This window comes from Columba livia, chromosome 1, assembly GCF_036013475.1.
Source record: "Columba livia isolate bColLiv1 breed racing homer chromosome 1, bColLiv1.pat.W.v2, whole genome shotgun sequence".
NCBI lineage: Eukaryota > Metazoa > Chordata > Aves > Columbiformes > Columbidae > Columba > Columba livia.
The window spans coordinates 160,212,883-160,230,304 of NC_088602.1; the positions used below are offsets into that span (position 1 = coordinate 160,212,883).

The window sequence follows — 17,422 nt, forward strand, 5'->3', positions numbered from 1 at the left end:
CAGCAGTTCAGAGAAAGAGACAAACAGGTCACTTTCCCATATCTTCTATTTCTTGATGTAAGAGAAGCCTAGATGTGATATGACATTACAGTATACACTAAAAGAGAGTGCTCACAAGCTCCATTTCTGTCTCAGGGGCTAGGAAGCTCTATATACCTTGCCAGGTCTAAGGGATTAAATAGCAGTTACACCATATGCCCGGGTTTTGCTTGCCCTAAACACCATCAGGGACAGGGTTGTCGGGATAGTGCTGTCAGACTATAACCCAGTCACCTGAAATCACTCCTGTTGCCTCACAGGCAACGTGGGAAAGGTCAGATTCAAAGACTAAGCTGAGGTGCAATAACCGAGGGTGCTTCAGCACCTCGGCAAAGTTCTGCCTTGGCAACCTTTCCCATGTGTGGAGGAACAGTGAGCTTGGCTCCTAACCTTGGGCTGGCCAGGGTGGCTTGGGTCACAGGAATGGCATGCTTCAAGGGAGGAGGGGTAGGGGGGTGGGTGAAACAGCAGGGGCTTCTTCCAAAAATATTAACCCGTCTATTTGGAGAGTGATGGCTGCCTTTGAAACCTCTCCTTATAGATCTATACTTAGCAGCAGGGCAAGGAGGGTGCGCTGGGGGTGTGAGGGATGGGCTGGGGGAGGGCTCCATGTGAAGCCCTGTGCCTTTGTCCTCCAGCCGTGCCCCCATAGGCTCCACAGTGGGGACAGGGCTGCCTGCTGTGCCCAGATGCAGCACCCAAGCCCCCACCTCACATCCTTTTGCTGCACCCTGAGCTTACGGGATTGGGGGGGGGGGGAAAGTCAGGTTGTAATTTTATTTTTTGTTTCTTCTTCTTTTTTTTTTTTTTTCCATTTACCTCCCTCTCCTTGGGCCTCCCCTCCTCCTTCTAAATAGGAGATGTCCTCAGGACAGCGCCCAGGAGACTGGCTGGAATCAGTTTTGGAGGGTGATGCAGCGCGACAGCTAAAAGTTGGATAGGGTTTCAGCAGCTCCTATATAAAGCAGGGGGGACTTATGTCACTGCACTAATTAAATTCCATCTGGGTTGCTCCTCGGGGTGTTTTTGAGCCTGCCACCCAACTCCAGCAGGCAGAGAGGCCAAGGGACAGCATGATGATGGACCTTTTTGAAACTGGCTCCTATTTCTTCTACTTGGATGGGGAGAATGGAGCTCTACAGCAGCTGGAGATGGCAGAGGGATCCCCACTGTACCCAGGCAGCGATGGCACCTTGTCCCCCTGTCAGGACCAAATGCCGCCAGAAGCCAGCAGTGACAGCAGTGGAGAGGAGCATGTGCTGGCACCCCCGGGACTACAACCCCCTCACTGCCCCGGCCAGTGTTTGATCTGGGCTTGTAAAACCTGCAAGAGAAAGTCGGCCCCCACGGACAGACGGAAAGCAGCCACCCTACGGGAAAGGAGGAGACTGAAGAAGATAAACGAAGCCTTCGAGGCTTTGAAAAGGCGGACTGTGGCGAACCCCAACCAGAGGCTGCCCAAGGTGGAGATCCTGAGGAGCGCCATCAGCTACATCGAGCGGCTGCAGGACCTCTTGCACAGGCTGGATCAGCAGGAGAAAATGCAGGAGATCGGGGGGGACCCCTTCAGCTTCAGCCCCAAGCAGGGAAATGTAAGCGCTGCCGCCTCAGTCCCCCCGCTGGCCTGGCACCCAGCGCCGAAACCGCCGCGCCCGTCCCCTGCCGTCCCGTCCGCTCCTCCTCGGCGCGGCCTCTGCGGCGGCCGGGCAGGCTGGCGGGCGCGGAGGGGGCTCCTGGAGGAACGTCCGAGCTCCCCGGGCCTCCAACGGGGAGCTGGGGACCGTACCGAGGAGCCGCAGTCCACCTTACTAACCCCCCTCTTCACCCCGTGTGTCCCCCCCTCCCCTCCTCATCCCGGTGTGTGTGTATGTGCCGCAGATCCCCGGTTCAGACTTCCTGAGCACCTGCAGCTCCGACTGGCAAAGCGTTTCTGACCATTCCCGAGCCCTTGGAGTCGGCAGCCCCAAGGAAGGTAATTCGCACCGCGGCCGCCGTTCTGCGTGTGCGCGGCGGAGCGGCCGCGGCCGGGCCGGGCTCACCCGCCGCTGCCGCTCGCCCTTCCCTCGCCCTCACGGTCTCTCACCCGCGAACCCTGCGAGGAGGAAGGGTCTGCTCTTGTAATCCCTTTTCTCTCGTTGAAGCAGGAGGCTCCATCGTCGACTCGTCGGCCTCCAGCAGCCTCCGCTGTCCATAGTGGACAGTATTTCTTCCGACGAGCCCAAACTGCCCAGCGTGGAGGAAGTGGTGGAGAAATGAACCCGGTTGCTCTTGGTAGTATGTTAAACGGAGATGGAGCCCCCACCCCTTTCCCTCTAAACTAAGTAATGAAGCAAATTAACGCAGTGGAAAGCGCAGGCAGAGGCCTTGTTAAGGTCGAGTCAAGGTACACCACCCCATAGAAAATGGCTCTCACTGACTCGAGTCAAACAGACCTTCCCCTTTTTTCTTTACTCCTTCCCCCACCCCCCGAGTTTTCTTTTCTTTAAATTGTGTTGCATAGACCATCTCTCTCTCTTTTTTTTTTTTTTTTTTAATTTAATATACTTACCTGTGTACCGGTGATCGGCTTTGTCTGAGATTCACCGGAAAGTTCATTCCTGAGTGAAGCTGTTGATTGCGTTTTGTGTTAGTCGTATTTAAACGGTTCCCGCCTCATTTCGTTCCTGTAAATAATTTTAGTACTGTCTTTTCTTTTGTAAACATAACAAATATATATATTTAAATGGTGGAATGTGATATTGTATATAAGAACAGACGGGTTTCTTGGATTCTAAAATAAAGCTCTTTGTGTTACAGTGTTTCTCCCCCCCTCGTAATTCAGTAATAACCCGATCCCGGAGTTAAAACTCGCCACCGACTTCAGCGAGATCAAGCCCGGAGGAGTCAGACATGTGTGGCCGAGACACGACCCGTGGTGACAGGGAGGCAGCACTCGGGATAATTTTTTTCCTTCGTTTTCTTCCCTAAGGAGCGTCTCTCCTTATCTAGGGCCGCACCCGCGGGGTTAATTACCCGTCTCCCCGATCCGATCCCGGGGAGGCCGGGCAGGCACGGGTGGATGCCCTGTCAGGAGGACCCGCAGCTTGTCCGGCCTCCCGCAGCTTCGCGGCCCGTTTTCCCGTCGTGCTTGCGGGAGGAGCGTCCGCCCCTGGAGAACGGTACTGCTCCCCAAAATGTGCGGCAGTGCCACTTGCGTGGCCGGGCTGCTTCTTCGGCCTTGTCCTGGACATGGTGGGTGAGCTTAGAAAGGTGAAGCGCGAAGAGCCTCCCTCTGGGCCCCCTCCCAGCACGTCTCACCTTTTCGTCTCGGCACCGGAGGACTTGAACCCAGACCTTTTCTGCGGCTAAATTGATGGGCCTGCTACCCTAACGGGGCAGCGACAGGTTCTGACAGGAGCCCGCGCCCTTGGGGGCTGGGGGCTGAGATTTCTTCCCAGGAAAGATAACTCCCCTTGACTTTCTTGAGCCTGAGAGAGAAGAGAATGGGTTCCCTCAGGGAGGAAAGAGTTAAGCTGCCGAAAACGGGTTGGGGGGCGTGGGTGTCTTTTACAACATATGAAGCCTTTCACTCAGTGATGTGAAAAAACACGGCCTCTCTGAGGATGGTGGAGTGGGGCTGCTCACAGTCAGAGCGTTACGGTTTTTAACAGATTGTTTATTCCCCGGGAAGGGGCGACCACCAGGAAACTGCACACTCTGCCCTGCACACACACGGGGCTCGCCGGAGAGTTGACAAAAGCAAAGGGACCCTACTACAACTCTGCCCGCGGGCGCTCTCCCCGCCAGCCTTAACCCTTGATTTATATTTTGTTTTTGTTTTTTGAAAGGTCACAGCCACGTTTCTGAAAGGTCTCCCCCTTCCCGGCCGGCTCGGGCGCGGGTGCGTCCGTCTGAAGGGGAAGCTTTGGAAAGAGACCTGTCCCGAGAGCCGGCTCTGCCACCGCCGTGCCCTCCTTCCTCCCTTTCTGTGCCACCGCGGCCAGCCTGGCTGGATTAAACAGTTAAGTACTCGCTCTGATCTCTGTTGTAAAGAGGAATTGCGGGGGCACAGTGCGGTGGGCACGTAGTGATACGACAGTTTCCCCCACTTTTCTCCTTTCAAGAAAACCCTTCGCCTCAGGGAACGCTCGGGCTCTTCAGAAAGCTGCGCTTCGGGGAGCACGGGTTCTCGCATGTAACGTCTATTCTTGGTCAAAGAGCGAAGATGTCATAGTTTGCTTCTGTAGCGAAGGGAACTGATCAGCAATAGAGTACGTCAGATCAGGTTCGCAGTTCGCCGCATTCCTTAACCAATTCGTTTCGATCCCCGCCGGGTCAGAGAGAAGGGGTACACGCACTTGATACGCCCGATGTAGCACCGACCAAACGAAGCCCCGTAGGACCCACTTTCCGCAGCGGGGCATGAGCGGTGTTGAAGCAGCCCCGAAACCGCAGTGTCACGCCAGCACCCCACTCTCAGGTTTGTCCTCAACCCCAGCATTAGCCCGTCCGCCCGGTAGGACCCACACGGCAGGGTCTCCTCCAGCACCAGGGTAACCTGAGAGATTGTTTGGACTAAGTTTGCCTAAAGAAGGGGTTTTTTTCATTAAATAAAGAAAATACCTCCCGAAGACACTCTCCGTGACCCCCGCCGCTGCGGCTGACGTGCCGGGCTTCCCAGTGAAGGTCCTCAGTGTGTTTGCAATTAAAATGTTTGTGTTTGATATTAATAACGATAATCTTTACTTAAGCCCCAAGCCAAAGCAAACAGGGGCCTGGAATCACAAAATCAAAGGGTAATAACTGGGTAAGGACATGAGGTTTGTGATTTAATTAAGTCTTTTTCCGGAGGGGCCACGCAGAAAGTCGTCGAAGTTTTTACACGAATGCAAGTGCCCCCTCCTGCTCCCTCTTTCCCGCTGCCGTTTATTTAACGCGAGGGACGCGGGCCGGCGCTCTGCTGCCAGAAAGCCCGTGGTGAACATCGGCCTCCCTCGCCTCCGCTTAGCCAGGGAGCCACCTGCTCGCTCCCCCGGGGCAGTCCCACACCGCCACCCGCCCCAGGTGCCTGCGGGGCCGGGCAGCCACGGGTTGGGGAGAAGGGGTATCTTCAGTGCCGCTGCCTCGTCACGGCTCCCCACCGAAATGAGGAGTGTTTAAAGCCTATTTTTTTTTATTGTGCGTCTGTATTTTCCTCCGTGAAACGGCCCGCTACTCGGAGAAGGAGGCGGGCAGCCGGCAGTAGGCTTTGTTTTCTGAGGTGGAAGGCGAGGCAGGCAGGCGTCGACCCACCAGATATTTCCACGGGCAAAATTCCTGCTTCGATGGCTGCTGCCTTGGGGAACCCATACGATTTTTCCAGAGCTTCCACGTTTCACTGGAGAATGAGCTGGGAAATGGGAGCAGGGGGGCAAGAGAGGGAGGAGGTTGAATAATTGAACCATGTGCTCTCTGGGACGTCCCTCCGATAGCAGGAACTAGCAACTTTTCCCAGTCTCAAGGCTGCTAAAAAACCCCTCGTGTCCCTTTGATCTCTCCTGGGAGTCCCAGAGTGCCAGCAGAGGCCAATGCCTTCTTCAGCTGTCTTCTATACAAATCCCCCTGGCAGGTACTAATGTGTTTACTTAGGTGCGTACGGTTCCCAGCGCTGGGGGGAACCAAACGTTTCTCACACGGCTGGAAGCGCCCGGGCCACAACAGCCCAACTGGGAAACAGTTTTGCTGCCGGGGCGGCCGTCGGCACCCACCGACCGCCGGAAGGAAGAGGCAGGGGGCGAAATCGGCTGCGAAATCCCTTGTGTCGGGCGGCTCCGACACCGCAGGCACCATTAAATAAAATACACCCCTAAAAAACGCTCTGTCTGCCGCTTGCTGTTCGGCACTGGGGCCCGGGCATTTACTCCGACGAGGCCGGGAAACCACGGAGTGCTTTGGAGAAGTGTGGGTGCGCCCCGAGGGCGCTCCGCAAGGGCGGGCACGACGGGGCCGTTCAGGTGGGTCCCAAACACCTCTCACCCCCCGGGCCGGTGACTTATGGTTTCGGTCGGATTTTCTTTGTTTAAATAGAAAGTCATGGGGCTTGGAAAAAGATTGCACGCTCTGGAAACGGTCCCCACATGGGACTGAATCGCTCCAGATATAGGCACAGCACGGCAATTGTTGCGGAGCGGGCTGGGGTGAGGAACAATCATTTAAAGAGGTCCTAACATGTTCACCATTTTCTCCCTGCCCATCTCCAGGCGCAGTGTCTGGTGCTCGGACTATTCCGGCTTTCCGGGCTTGAGCCTCCTGACTCCTGAAATACAGCACTATTCCCCCCTCCCTCGTCGACCCCCGCCCCGAGCAGCCTCATTAGCCAGCCTTGTAGTTTATGTTTTCTCTCCCCTTTCTTCAGTTCTACTCGCCTACTGCACTTTTGCAAATTTGTTTTGAGATCACTTTACCAGAGGAGCCAGGGGCTCTTAGGGGATACCAATTACGGACTTTTTTCTTCCTGAGTGACAGGCTGTTCCATCCTTTCTTCCCCTTCTCCCAAAATATTCAAGGAAAAAAAGAAACATATTTTCCTGTGTCCTCAAATACTTTTGGGGAAGGGCATATTTCTTAACAACCCCAGCCCCGCTAGATTAGGAGTTAAAGCTGCCAGCTAAAGCTCTGCACGCCAGAAGGAGTTGGCATTGTGCACCGGGAGATCCACTGTGCATGCTTGGAGAGAAACCGCTGAAAGGTGATCAGAACTGCAACCGGCACTTTAAAGATCAAGTTTATTTGTGCACAAAGCATAAATCTGTAAACAGGTCTATTTTAACCAGAGCAAACGTGGTAATCAAATTGTGTGTGTGTGCGCACATGCCACAGCCCAGTGAAGAGTTCAAGATACTGCCGAGCAAAACCCTTTCTGACTGACGGTTTCTTAGGAAAACAACAGGGAACTGCCCTATTTCAGATGCGGCCCAACTAAACATCAACCTGCACTTCGGAGCAGTAGAAGCTTGAAATTCTGAGTTTTCCCCTTTCTGTAACTTTACTCCTTTATCAGCTCTCTGCTTTTCCTACGGTATTCATTTCAAAGGAGGCTCCCCCTCTTTATGGCCGCAAATAAATCGAAACGGTGCAGATGCAGCCTTTCCCAGCCTTTAGATATTTATGCATCCCCTCGTAGGAAGAAGGGTGTATGCAGGTCTTGTGGGGTTTTTTTGTTTGTTTGGGGTTTTTTAGGAAAATTTTTAGCCTAAGAGTTGAAATCCGGCTTTTGGCGAGTTGGAGGGATGGGGGGCAAGGAGCAGCTGGGTTCTCCCCAGCCCCAGTCCCAGCTCCCGGATCGGAACTTTCCAGCGGTGTGCACTTGTGCAAGACTCCTCTCTAAGGAGATGTTCCCTACCCGCCTTGCTCACTTGAAGAGCGGCTCCTTGAGACAACCGGCTCGCCATGCCCTCCGCATTACCTCTTCCTGAAGAGCCTAATTGAAGACGCCTTTTTCCTGGGCACACGGACCGGCTCCGTAACGTTTGAACCGCCGCTGGGTCACTTGCTCTCCGATTTGGTTAACCTAGGTCACATAATTTTATTCCCAGGTAGGGAAGGTTTCCTTTGCCTTCTCATAATATTTTCCTCAACTACAAAAGCCACCTGGATGAAACCAAAGGATTCCTGCGCGTTAGCAAATGCCTGTTAAATGGCTTCATTACCACTCTAATGACCCTTGCACCGCTCCACTCCGCTACTGCTGTGGCTGGAGCTCTGCAAAGCTTTTGTCCCCGACTTGTGTAAAGTTACTTAGGGATTGCGGGGTTAGAAATTTTACACTTCCAGGAGGGGTTTGTTGCACTGGCAGCTGGGACGCATCTGTAACGGTACAAGTTTGCCTGAAAGCAGAAAATTAGCAAGCCCAAGGCACTGCTCGACTGTTGTGTCTCTAGCAGCACTAGGTCACACGAGTAAGAGAAAGAATGGGAAGGGGATTTGTCTCGGAGCAAACATGTACACTTTTCTTTTGTGAGTACTTTTCCCTGTGACCCTGCGACAGAACTAAAATTTGGGTTTCTCCCCTTGTCTCTCCTTACCACACGTAGCTGCACGTTTTTGTCCTCCGGTTTGTAAATTTTAACGGTTGATGACATAACTTTAATTACAGGACAAAGCGCTCCCTAAGTTAAATGAACAAATCTTAGCTCTGAAAAGAGGGGTAAATTGTTTCAGGTTAGACCTAGACCGCGGGCTGTGGGAATAAAGATACGCAAGTAGACACTGGGGGAGGGAGGGAACACACACCTCTACGTTAATTCTCCCCTGGGGTGAGCCAGTGTCCCTTTCGCTGCAGCATGTGATGGGACATGGGAACACTGGGACGAGGAACGGCTTTGTAGGAAATGTCAGCAGTTCATACACGTCCAGTGCCGCTCTTTCTTTTCCCATACCAAAATCGCAAGTTCTTAGATTTGGTTTAAACTTCGGAGATGTCACAACCAGGTCTGGGGAGATCGTTCGTTAGAGGAGTGCCCAGCTCACCGCTCTCCAGCGAAGCGATGCGGGGCAAATTGTCCCCTGGGGAATGGAGGGGGCTTGCCCAGACAGCCCCCGGCAGGGGATGTGGTGGGATATGCTAATAAAGACTGGCCGCTGTGGACCAGCCTCCCTTTACATGTATATATAAGGGCCCCCCGCATCAGCCAAAGGACACTTCGTCTCAGGGCGCTAATTACTAAGGAAATTGCCCCAGAGAGCTGCCGAGAGCCGGTGGCTGCCGCTCCACGCCGACGCCTCCGCTGCAGGGATGGAGGTGATGGACAGCTGCCAATTCTCCCCTTCCGAGCTCTTCTATGACAGCTCCTGCCTCTCCTCCCCGGAGGGAGAGTTCCCCGAGGATTTCGAGCCCAGGGACCTGCCTGCCTTCGGCGCCCACGAACCCCCCGAGTCGGCCTGCCCTGAGGAAGAGGAGCATGTCCGAGCTCCCACCGGCCACCACCAGGCCGGCCACTGCCTCATGTGGGCTTGCAAAGCCTGCAAGAGAAAATCCACTACAATGGACCGGCGGAAGGCGGCCACCATGAGGGAGAGGAGGAGGCTGAAGAAAGTGAACCAGGCGTTTGAGACCCTGAAGAGATGCACCACTGCCAACCCCAACCAAAGACTCCCCAAAGTAGAGATACTGAGAAATGCCATCAGATACATCGAGAGTCTCCAGGAACTCTTGAGGGAACAGGTAGAAAACTACTATCACCTGCCGGGACAGAGTTACTCTGAACCGACCAGCCCCACTTCCAGCTGCTCCGATGGGATGGTAAGAGAGGGACAGGAGCGATGGGGCTGTGGGGACCCCAGGAAGGCCCGGGGGCAGGTTCCCTTCGATCCAGCGTTGTGGGTCCGGTCCCATGGGTCTCGAACAGGCCGAATGCAGCCGAACGTCAGCAAAAGGCGGACGGTTTGGGTTAAAACAAGCCCCTTCTCAGATTTAACACTGAGCATGTACATGGGCTTTCCGGGGATGAATGGGGGGACGGTAACGCTGCAAGAGGGCACCCAGCAAGCGCCCCAGCCCCTGGGTGCTCCTTTCTCCCCCAAACCCACTTTAGGGCGATGCAGCAGAAGGATAAGGCGTGGGGAGACGGGGAAGGCACTGTCCAGCGGCAGCCTGGTCGGGGGGACTGCTGCTCCACTCCCCAGGGGGCGCCGGAGCCCTCCCCGCAGGGTTTACGGCGTTTTCCCTCCGAGGGGAGCGCCCCAGCAGCCCCGGGGGGCGGTGGCCGGGCCAGGACTCGCTCCTCGCTGTCTTGCAGGCCGACTGCGGCAGCCCGGTCTGGTCGGCGAGAGGCAGCAGCTTCGATGCCGTCTACTGCTCCGAGATGGCCCACGGTAAGCCCGACCCGCCGGCAGCCGCGGCCGCGGGGGATGGAAGGGGGGCCGCGCCGCTCCCCGCAGCACTAGGGGAGGGCGGCCCGGGACCCTGCTGTAAAGCGCTGCCGTTACCTCCGCGCCCCCCGCCGCAGGGTATGCCGCCGAGCAGAGCAGCGCCCTGTCCAGCCTCGACTGCCTCTCCAGCATCGTGGACCGCTTGTCCCCGGCGGAGGAGCCGGGGCTGCCCCTCCGCGACGCCGACTCCCTCTCGCCCAGCGCCAGCATCGACTCGGGGCCGGGGACGCCCGGGACGCCGCCGCCCCGACGGACCTACCAGGCGCTATGAAGGGCCCGGGGAAGCCGGCATCCCGTGCTTTCCGTCACCTCCGGGGCCGCCTCCCCCGCCCAGCCGCCTCCTGCAAACGCTTCACGGGCGGGAGAGGCTGACCGGCCCACCGCCTCCCTCCGAGGCTGGGGGCAAAGCGCCCCGCCGGGCACCGGCTTCCCCCGGGGCAGACAGACACCGGGGCTCGGGACACACGCACCACCCTGGAAACCCTGCTGCAAATAAAACGTGCTGTACGAGAGGTGTCTGGCCTGCTGGTTTTTTAAGTGCATTCCCTGGTATTGGGGAGGGCAGCGAGACCCAGCGGCGGGGTGGCCACCAGCAGCTGTGGTCAGCCTCAGCCCAGACGTGGTCACCCCTGGGGGACCTGACTCGCCACCGTGTTCCTGGGCTGGGACATGTCGCATCTTACTGGGCCAGGCGCTGGGAGGTTGTTTCTCCTGTCAGGAGTGAGGAGTATTCAGATAGGGCTCATGGAGGAACAAAAATGCAGGTCAAATTCTCCCTCCATTCCTTCCAAGCTAAGGGCAGAGTTTCCTTTGGTTTTTGGAGAGTATAACTATTTCATAGTTGTCTTCCTTTATTTTTTCCCTTTCCTCCTTCTCCTCCAGCTCCCAAGGCCTTGTTGCTTTCCATGAGTAAAAAGACTACACATGTGCTTCAGGATTTGGCCCTCAAATTGCATGGTGACTCTTCTCTGTAGAACAACTGCATGATCTAGCTCTGATACCCTGTTGGGGAATTTTGCTCTCAGTCACACTTGGTGCTCTTGCAGAGACAAATTTAGTAGAGTTAGTAAGAACAAACCACAAGTATCCCTTTCACAATCCACAAGGTACATTTCATAATGTTTAGAAATCAATCTAGATCTATTTGCTCCTAATGCCTTTTGGTCCCACCAGCCAGGATGAAAATTCATAGCTTTATTTACATGGGTCTAGAAATAGCCAGGTCAAGTCCTCATGAGTTTCTGAGCTAAAAAATATTTCATTCTAGGCACTAAATCTGTTTCTACCATGAAAAATTCCCAGATCTTTCTATTTCTCTAGTTGTAATCCAAAACTTTCAAGTCTCCCCAAAAAAGATAGAGATGAGATGGAGAGATGGGCTCCTTCAGTGCATCCAGAAACATCTCCTATGCTAAACTCTCTTGAGTGGGAAGGGATGTACACCTCACTAGCATGGGAGAAGGACGTATTTGCTATTTGTGTTTATGTTGTTAGCCCTGGGGTGGGCAAGAGGCCTGGAAGTGGCATTTCACCTCTGATAAATCTTTCACTTGAACCCAGCCCAGCTCCATCATGTCACCAAAAGTTATCACCTGACTGCTTTTTGGCAGCGTCTCTGAACTGAGGATGAAGGAAACCCAGCTTAGGGATGGCCCTGTCCTTGCAGTGCAGAGGGGCAGTGACCCCCACAAGAGGCTGCAGAGGCAGCGGTGCCTCTGACACAGGGCAAGGCCAGCCTGTTCCCTCCTGCGCAGCTTTCCTCAAAATCGCTTTCTGCTCTTGCCGTGTAACCTTGAAGTAAGTGTTTTCTTTCCCACATGGTAACTCCAAAGGAACTTTTTCCAGAATGGGGTTTCTGTGTGTGTAGATAAGTCCCAAATAATCATGGAGTAGAAAAAGTCATTTGAAAACCTAGGTTCAGGTTGTGTATAGGTATAAACAAGGTATTTGCACAGTCTTGTCATTACAGTGCTTCAGGAATATGCAAATGCCTTAACTTAAACTCAGTCTTGGTTATGGGCAATTTTTTCCTGAGCCTTCTGTTCAGAGAAATCCTTATGCAGGACTGTGAACATCGTCAGTTTTATTCATGATTTCTCACACATTGCTGCAGTGCTCGCTTCTCTGAAGCAAAAGACTGTCCCAAGGATATTGCCTATGGCCAGGATCTAATACAGTGCAAATAATTTTAAACAATGGTTTAAAATGAGCAAAGCTGGAGAACTTTCAGCATTTCATTCTGCACTGTGCTGACCTTGGCAAGCAATCTCTAGTGAAGTATGCACAGTAACACTAGCAAATCACATGTCGGTAATGTACACCTCTCTTTGGCTGGCAGACATTTTAAGAGTTGCAAAAAGGTCAATACTTCTGAGAAGTAGCCTTTCAGACAGTGAGAAGTATTCCGTCTGTGGGATGTTTGTCCACAGCCTTCTCAGGCTTACTAGACTAGATTACAATCTGTGGGTTTTGTTATACACATCTAGGAAACAAACTCTTAATTACAGGACATCTATAAACAAAGCTCCCATGAGCCAAAATGTGCTGTAATCCTTGGAACGAGTGGAAGTTAACACAATGAAACCACCTTTAACCTGTGGATAGAGAGGAACAAGGTGTAAAAGGCTGCTGTTTTGGGAAATAATGCTGTTGTAGTCAGACTTTGCCTATCAATAATAGTAATAGTAATAATAATAATAATAATAATAATAGTAACAATAATAATAATAATAGGAACTGAAAAGAAAGGTTTGTATTCTAAGTGAAACGTGTTCATTTAAGGAAGACTGTGCCCATAAATATGTAAGAAGATGATGGTCTAGACAACTTGAGCTCTGTCTCTCTCAACCCTTGCTACCTGTCTGAGTGCTGCAGGCTCTGGTACGTCGCACAGTGACCTCGCAGCCAGGCAGCCAGAGGGATGCCCTGTAGTGTCAGAATAATGTAACACAGAAGCTGCAGGTTTTCTGACTCTCACTCACTCCAAGCAAGGGTGTGATTCTGTGCAATTTGAAAAACACATTATATTTTAATTTTACCTTTGAAAATCATGCTTTTTTTGACAGCTTATATTCTGATTGAGGGAGACAGCTGTGCTTTTTTGTGTGTGTGAGTGTGAACACCTTATTCTATCTTTTGTCTTTCATTTGGAAACCAAGCTGAGATCTTCAGTGGAATATATATCTTCAACTCAGATCAAAAGGGCCACTGTATATTACAAAACTAACATGGGAACCTAGGAGAGATCTTTTAAACATAACATCAAGTAAAAAAATTCTGCTTGCTTTATGTTTGTACTTCTGAGTTGCTTATGTGAAAAAACACTCATTTTCCCTGTAGGAAAAGACCTCTTTTTTCTGTGGTATGACTTAAAAGTGATAAACTTTTAGTAATTAGCTCTTGGAGGTTGGAGGGGTCTTAATTCATACTGTTTGTGAAAACAGGCCTAGGAACACCCCAAATCCATGGCTGCATTTTGAGGGAAATTCAGCATCTTCTTCCTAGCTCAGCCTGCTTGTCTGGAGCAGTTAGATTTAACCACAGGAGGCAGCTCACTTCTTCCCATCCCAGACCTGCTCCCTCCCCTTTTCTTCCTCTGCAGAGCCCTTGACTCGCTCATCACTTCTCCTTACTTCTCTCAGCTGGACCTTGGGGTCCCACAGGAGGACCTGCAGCTGGGCAGCTGATGACTGCTGACCTTTGGCAGGACCTCCATGGGGTATCAGCCTTACAGCTGGCCACAACTGTGTTTCTGGCAACTAAAGATCTAATGAGCTTGGCCAGCTGGGGACTGGGCTGGGATCCTGCTGGCTAATTTGATCCTGTGCGAGAGATGGAGGAGTTCATCCTCAAATGTGGAGGGTGTAAGCAGTGTATCTGTCCACATGCTGCCCTGGGGCATCAGGGCCAGCCTACTCCTGCAGCCAACTGGATTAGTGGAATTAGATGTTTTTCTTTTGCTTTATTTGAGTTTTCTGTTGAGTATTAGCACAGGCTTCACTAGTGTTTTTTGCCCTCACTCCATCTCATACTGTTCTCTCCATTTGGTCCAAGAACTACACCCATCCACCAGACCAGGGCTGGCCTGAGGGAGTTATTCCCCTTCCCAAACATGGTGTGCTACATTTTCCCTTCATTCAGCAGGTGCCTCGCTCTCCTTCCTCCAGGAGGTTATAGATCCTGGATGTTCATGGACCTCATGCCAAGCCCGCTGTACTGCAGAGTCCAGCTGAGGCTCTCAAAGGTCTTCTCCTTTCTGCTCCCCAGACCAGCTGATAGGCACCATCCACTCCTGGAGTCTGGTTTCATTTTGAGCATTAGTAACATTTACGTTATGCCTGGCAATCTGCTGGAAGATGCTGGTGGCAATGATGCCAAAGGCATTGCTCAGCTGTGCTTGAAGAAGGTGATAGTGGGAATGATAGATGAGGGTCAGCAAGCCCAGAGGGAGATCAGAAAGGTAGTTCAGGGTCTGCATTAAATCAAGTGCATTAGAACCTGATACTCTCTGAGAGACCTTCAGACCTGGAGTAGCAGCAGAAGAATAAATGTGTGAGTTTTCTCTTTATTTCTCTGATCTTCTGTGGATGTTAGGGTTTTGAACTGATATTATTTTCTGTCTTAAAAATCCATGTAACATGTATGCTAAATAAAAATTATATCCTACGAGAAGCCTTAAAAGCTTTAGCTCTGACTTTTTTTTTAAGTGCCAAATCCTACCACTTTTAGTGGGTCTCAGCTACCTAGCAGGGACTGAGGAACCGAGCAAACGTCTGGCTATAGTATAAAACTCAAGCTGGTGTGCCTATAACACATTATAGGGAGGCAAACTGTGGATTAAATCAAGTTTGAATTCAGCCCATTGCATTTAATTGTTTGATTCCACAGAATTTATTAAATTTATAAATCACTAACTCCTTAATTAATGGTGAGCAAAAAATGACTGTAACTTCAATTACACCTGTGTACAGCTCAGTGCAAAGACCTCATTAGCAAACACACCACTGCTCCAGGAAAGAGGTTCATTTTTTTGTAAATGGAGGTATTTGAATCTGCTGAAAACTCATTCTGTCCCCTTCATTTCCATGTTTTAGGTAACCATATATGCAAGATGTTGTGGGGTTTTTTTGTTGTTGCTATTTTGTGGGGGGGGTGTTTGTTTGTTTGTTTTATTACTGGCATAAAAAATACTAGATTAGTTTGTTTTCCTGTCCACTTTGTGATGCTTTGAAGAAACAGAAAGACAAACAATGTTTCTATTTTTAAAAGCATTTATTTCTACAACTGCTCATTTGGTACATCTTTAATTGAGCTAACAGTGCGATTTGAATCTTGCTGCCTGAGTGCTTTGAAAAAGCAGAGAAAGAAATGTGCCTGCTGGCCATGCTGAAGATGCACCCAAAGTATATATCTGAAACTCCTTCTTCAAGTTTAAGGCCTACATGTAGACCTGTGGTAAATGCCTTTATAGACAATAGAGATCACAGCAATAATTCTTTCTCATATTTAACTGAATTACCTCAGTGACTTAAAAAAGTAGCTTTAAAAACATTAAAACCTCTCAGAGATGGCTGCAACAGTCAGTCAGGCATCTGGGAGGTATGTGCCTTTGCTCTGGTTCTCACTGTCATGAATCTCCCTTTGTTGGGTAATATCGAGCTCTTATTAGGAGCAGACATCCGAACTCCGTTCCATGGGTCTATGTCTGTTGCAGGCTGTCCTTCTGGTCCTAGGACTCCTATATTTCATTAAGGTTGTGCCTCAAATAAGCAGCTGAGAGTTCTTCAGGCCTCTTGTTCTCAGCTGTATATAATGCTGTAAATTCCCAGAGGTGAATAGTTTAGCTGCAAATCTTCTGCAAACGGGTAAGCACCACCCTACTGGGCACCTGCAGAACCTCAATAGTGAAGACTTGAGCAGCATCAAAGTAGTAAGATTTGAGCTTATAACCCCTGCCTGATTTAATGGTGATTTTTTCTTTTTTTTTTTTTTTTTTTGCCTCATCCTGTGCTTTAGCATCCATCCATGTATTCCTTGCAAACTCTGTGGGACTGTTCATCCGGTCATGGTGCAGTGTAGGAGTTCATTCCTGTTGTGTGACTGGCCAAGGAAGACACGTCCCATGCAGGTGTCTCATGCAGTGGGAAAGGGGACACCTTGGTAAACAGAAGCTGTTTGATTACTGGAAATATGGGTGGCTTAACACCCAGTCTGGAAGAAAGCCACAGTCTCATAAGTTGGGAAATCCCTTTGGAAGATGCACCTTGTCACAGGAAAAAGGGCTCCTGCTGAAGCCATAAAGGTACCACAGAAAGCTGGGAGGGCAGTTGTCACTTGGTTACAACCAAGCACACAGACTCAGTATGGAGTAAAGGGGTAGTGACTCCGGGCAACCGGGAAAAAGTTTAATAACACTAAAATCCCCCATGCTGAGCATGAAGTAGAGGAGAAACCAAGTAAACAAGGGCAGAGACAGCTGTATCCTACCAGTGCCTGAAACGCACATTTTTCACAGGGTACAAATTTCTCACATGTTTATTGCTTGGGTGAAATACAAAAATGACTGAACTTTGAAATGTGAAACTTGTTATTTCTAAACTTCCTAATAAGCAGGACGGTGAAGCTCCTTTCAGAAAAGTGCTTGTGAAATTAGTCTTCTCAAGTAGAAGTGCCCTGCTCTGAGGGGTCTCCTGACCAAGTCTGCTTCTCATGACCCATGTCCCCGCTTCTCTCTTATCTGTGTGAGATAAGGATTATGAGAAAAAAAACTATGTATTTTGGTGTGTAGTCTTGCTTTAATCCATAATTTCAGCAATACCACACTTCCCCATGTTCCTATTTAGAATATGAATAGTCCCACTTTTATTACTGTTTTTTATTCTCCATTTTTTCAATCTATAAAAAGTTTTATTGTTTATAAACAATGCACTTGGTTACATTTATAAGGTTGAACACCATTTTGGTTTAACATGTGGAAACAAATCTTTATTTTCATGTAAACTCTCCTTTAATCAGTAGTTGTGTATTATAAAGTACCACTAGACAGCTAAATTTATTCTTGCCACAACTTCATTGAAACCCCTGGAGTTTCACCAAGAACAGATTTGGACCAGAAGGCCTAGACTATAGTTACAATATATTCATTTTCTCATGCCTCAGAACTGGACTGTTTATGCGCCAAGCTGTAAAATGATATTCATGATGACTGAGGCCTGAACAACATTAAAATATCCAGATCCTCTGCTCCAAATCCTCTGGTATCCAAAACTGTTCATTTCTTTTCAAAAGGAGGGGGTTACTGCTGCTAAGGGTAGAACAAGGGCAGGGGCGCAGCTTTGGTACTCAAACTTAAGTAAGGTCTAGCCTAGCTGATACTGAGGGTTAACTGCAGAATGCCTGTGTCTGAGGTGCTGCCCCAGCTCTGCAGGCTGCCCAGCACCCTCCCCACCAGCTCTGCCTTCCCAGGTTGATCCTTTCAGCTCAGCAATCCTTGAGA

General features: G+C 50.7%; 2 protein-coding genes across 4 annotated transcripts; both read left to right on the forward strand.

The window, feature by feature from the left end:
- The first annotated feature begins 696 nt into the window (after positions 1-696).
- On the forward strand, positions 697-2,834 carry MYF6 (myogenic factor 6). Of its 2 annotated transcripts, none has more exons than XM_065041440.1 (3): positions 697-1,631; positions 1,918-2,011; positions 2,184-2,834. In XM_065041440.1, exons 1-3 carry the CDS (start codon positions 1,113-1,115, stop codon positions 2,231-2,233), a joined length of 663 nt encoding a protein of 220 aa, XP_064897512.1. In that variant the 5' UTR covers positions 697-1,112; the 3' UTR covers positions 2,234-2,834. The 2 variants fall into 2 exon arrangements, with proteins under 2 accessions (XP_064897512.1, XP_064897503.1); XM_065041431.1 differs by having other exon boundaries at positions 997-1,631; positions 2,181-2,834.
- Positions 2,835-8,658: 5,824 nt separating this feature from the next.
- On the forward strand, positions 8,659-10,439 carry MYF5 (myogenic factor 5). 2 transcript variants are annotated; one of them, XM_065041421.1, is made up of 3 exons: positions 8,659-9,298; positions 9,795-9,870; positions 10,005-10,439. In XM_065041421.1, exons 1-3 carry the CDS (start codon positions 8,792-8,794, stop codon positions 10,196-10,198), a joined length of 777 nt encoding a protein of 258 aa, XP_064897493.1. In that variant the 5' UTR covers positions 8,659-8,791; the 3' UTR covers positions 10,199-10,439. The 2 variants fall into 2 exon arrangements, with proteins under 2 accessions (XP_064897493.1, XP_064897489.1); XM_065041417.1 differs by having other exon boundaries at positions 8,659-9,870.
- The last annotated feature ends 6,983 nt before the right edge of the window (positions 10,440-17,422 follow it).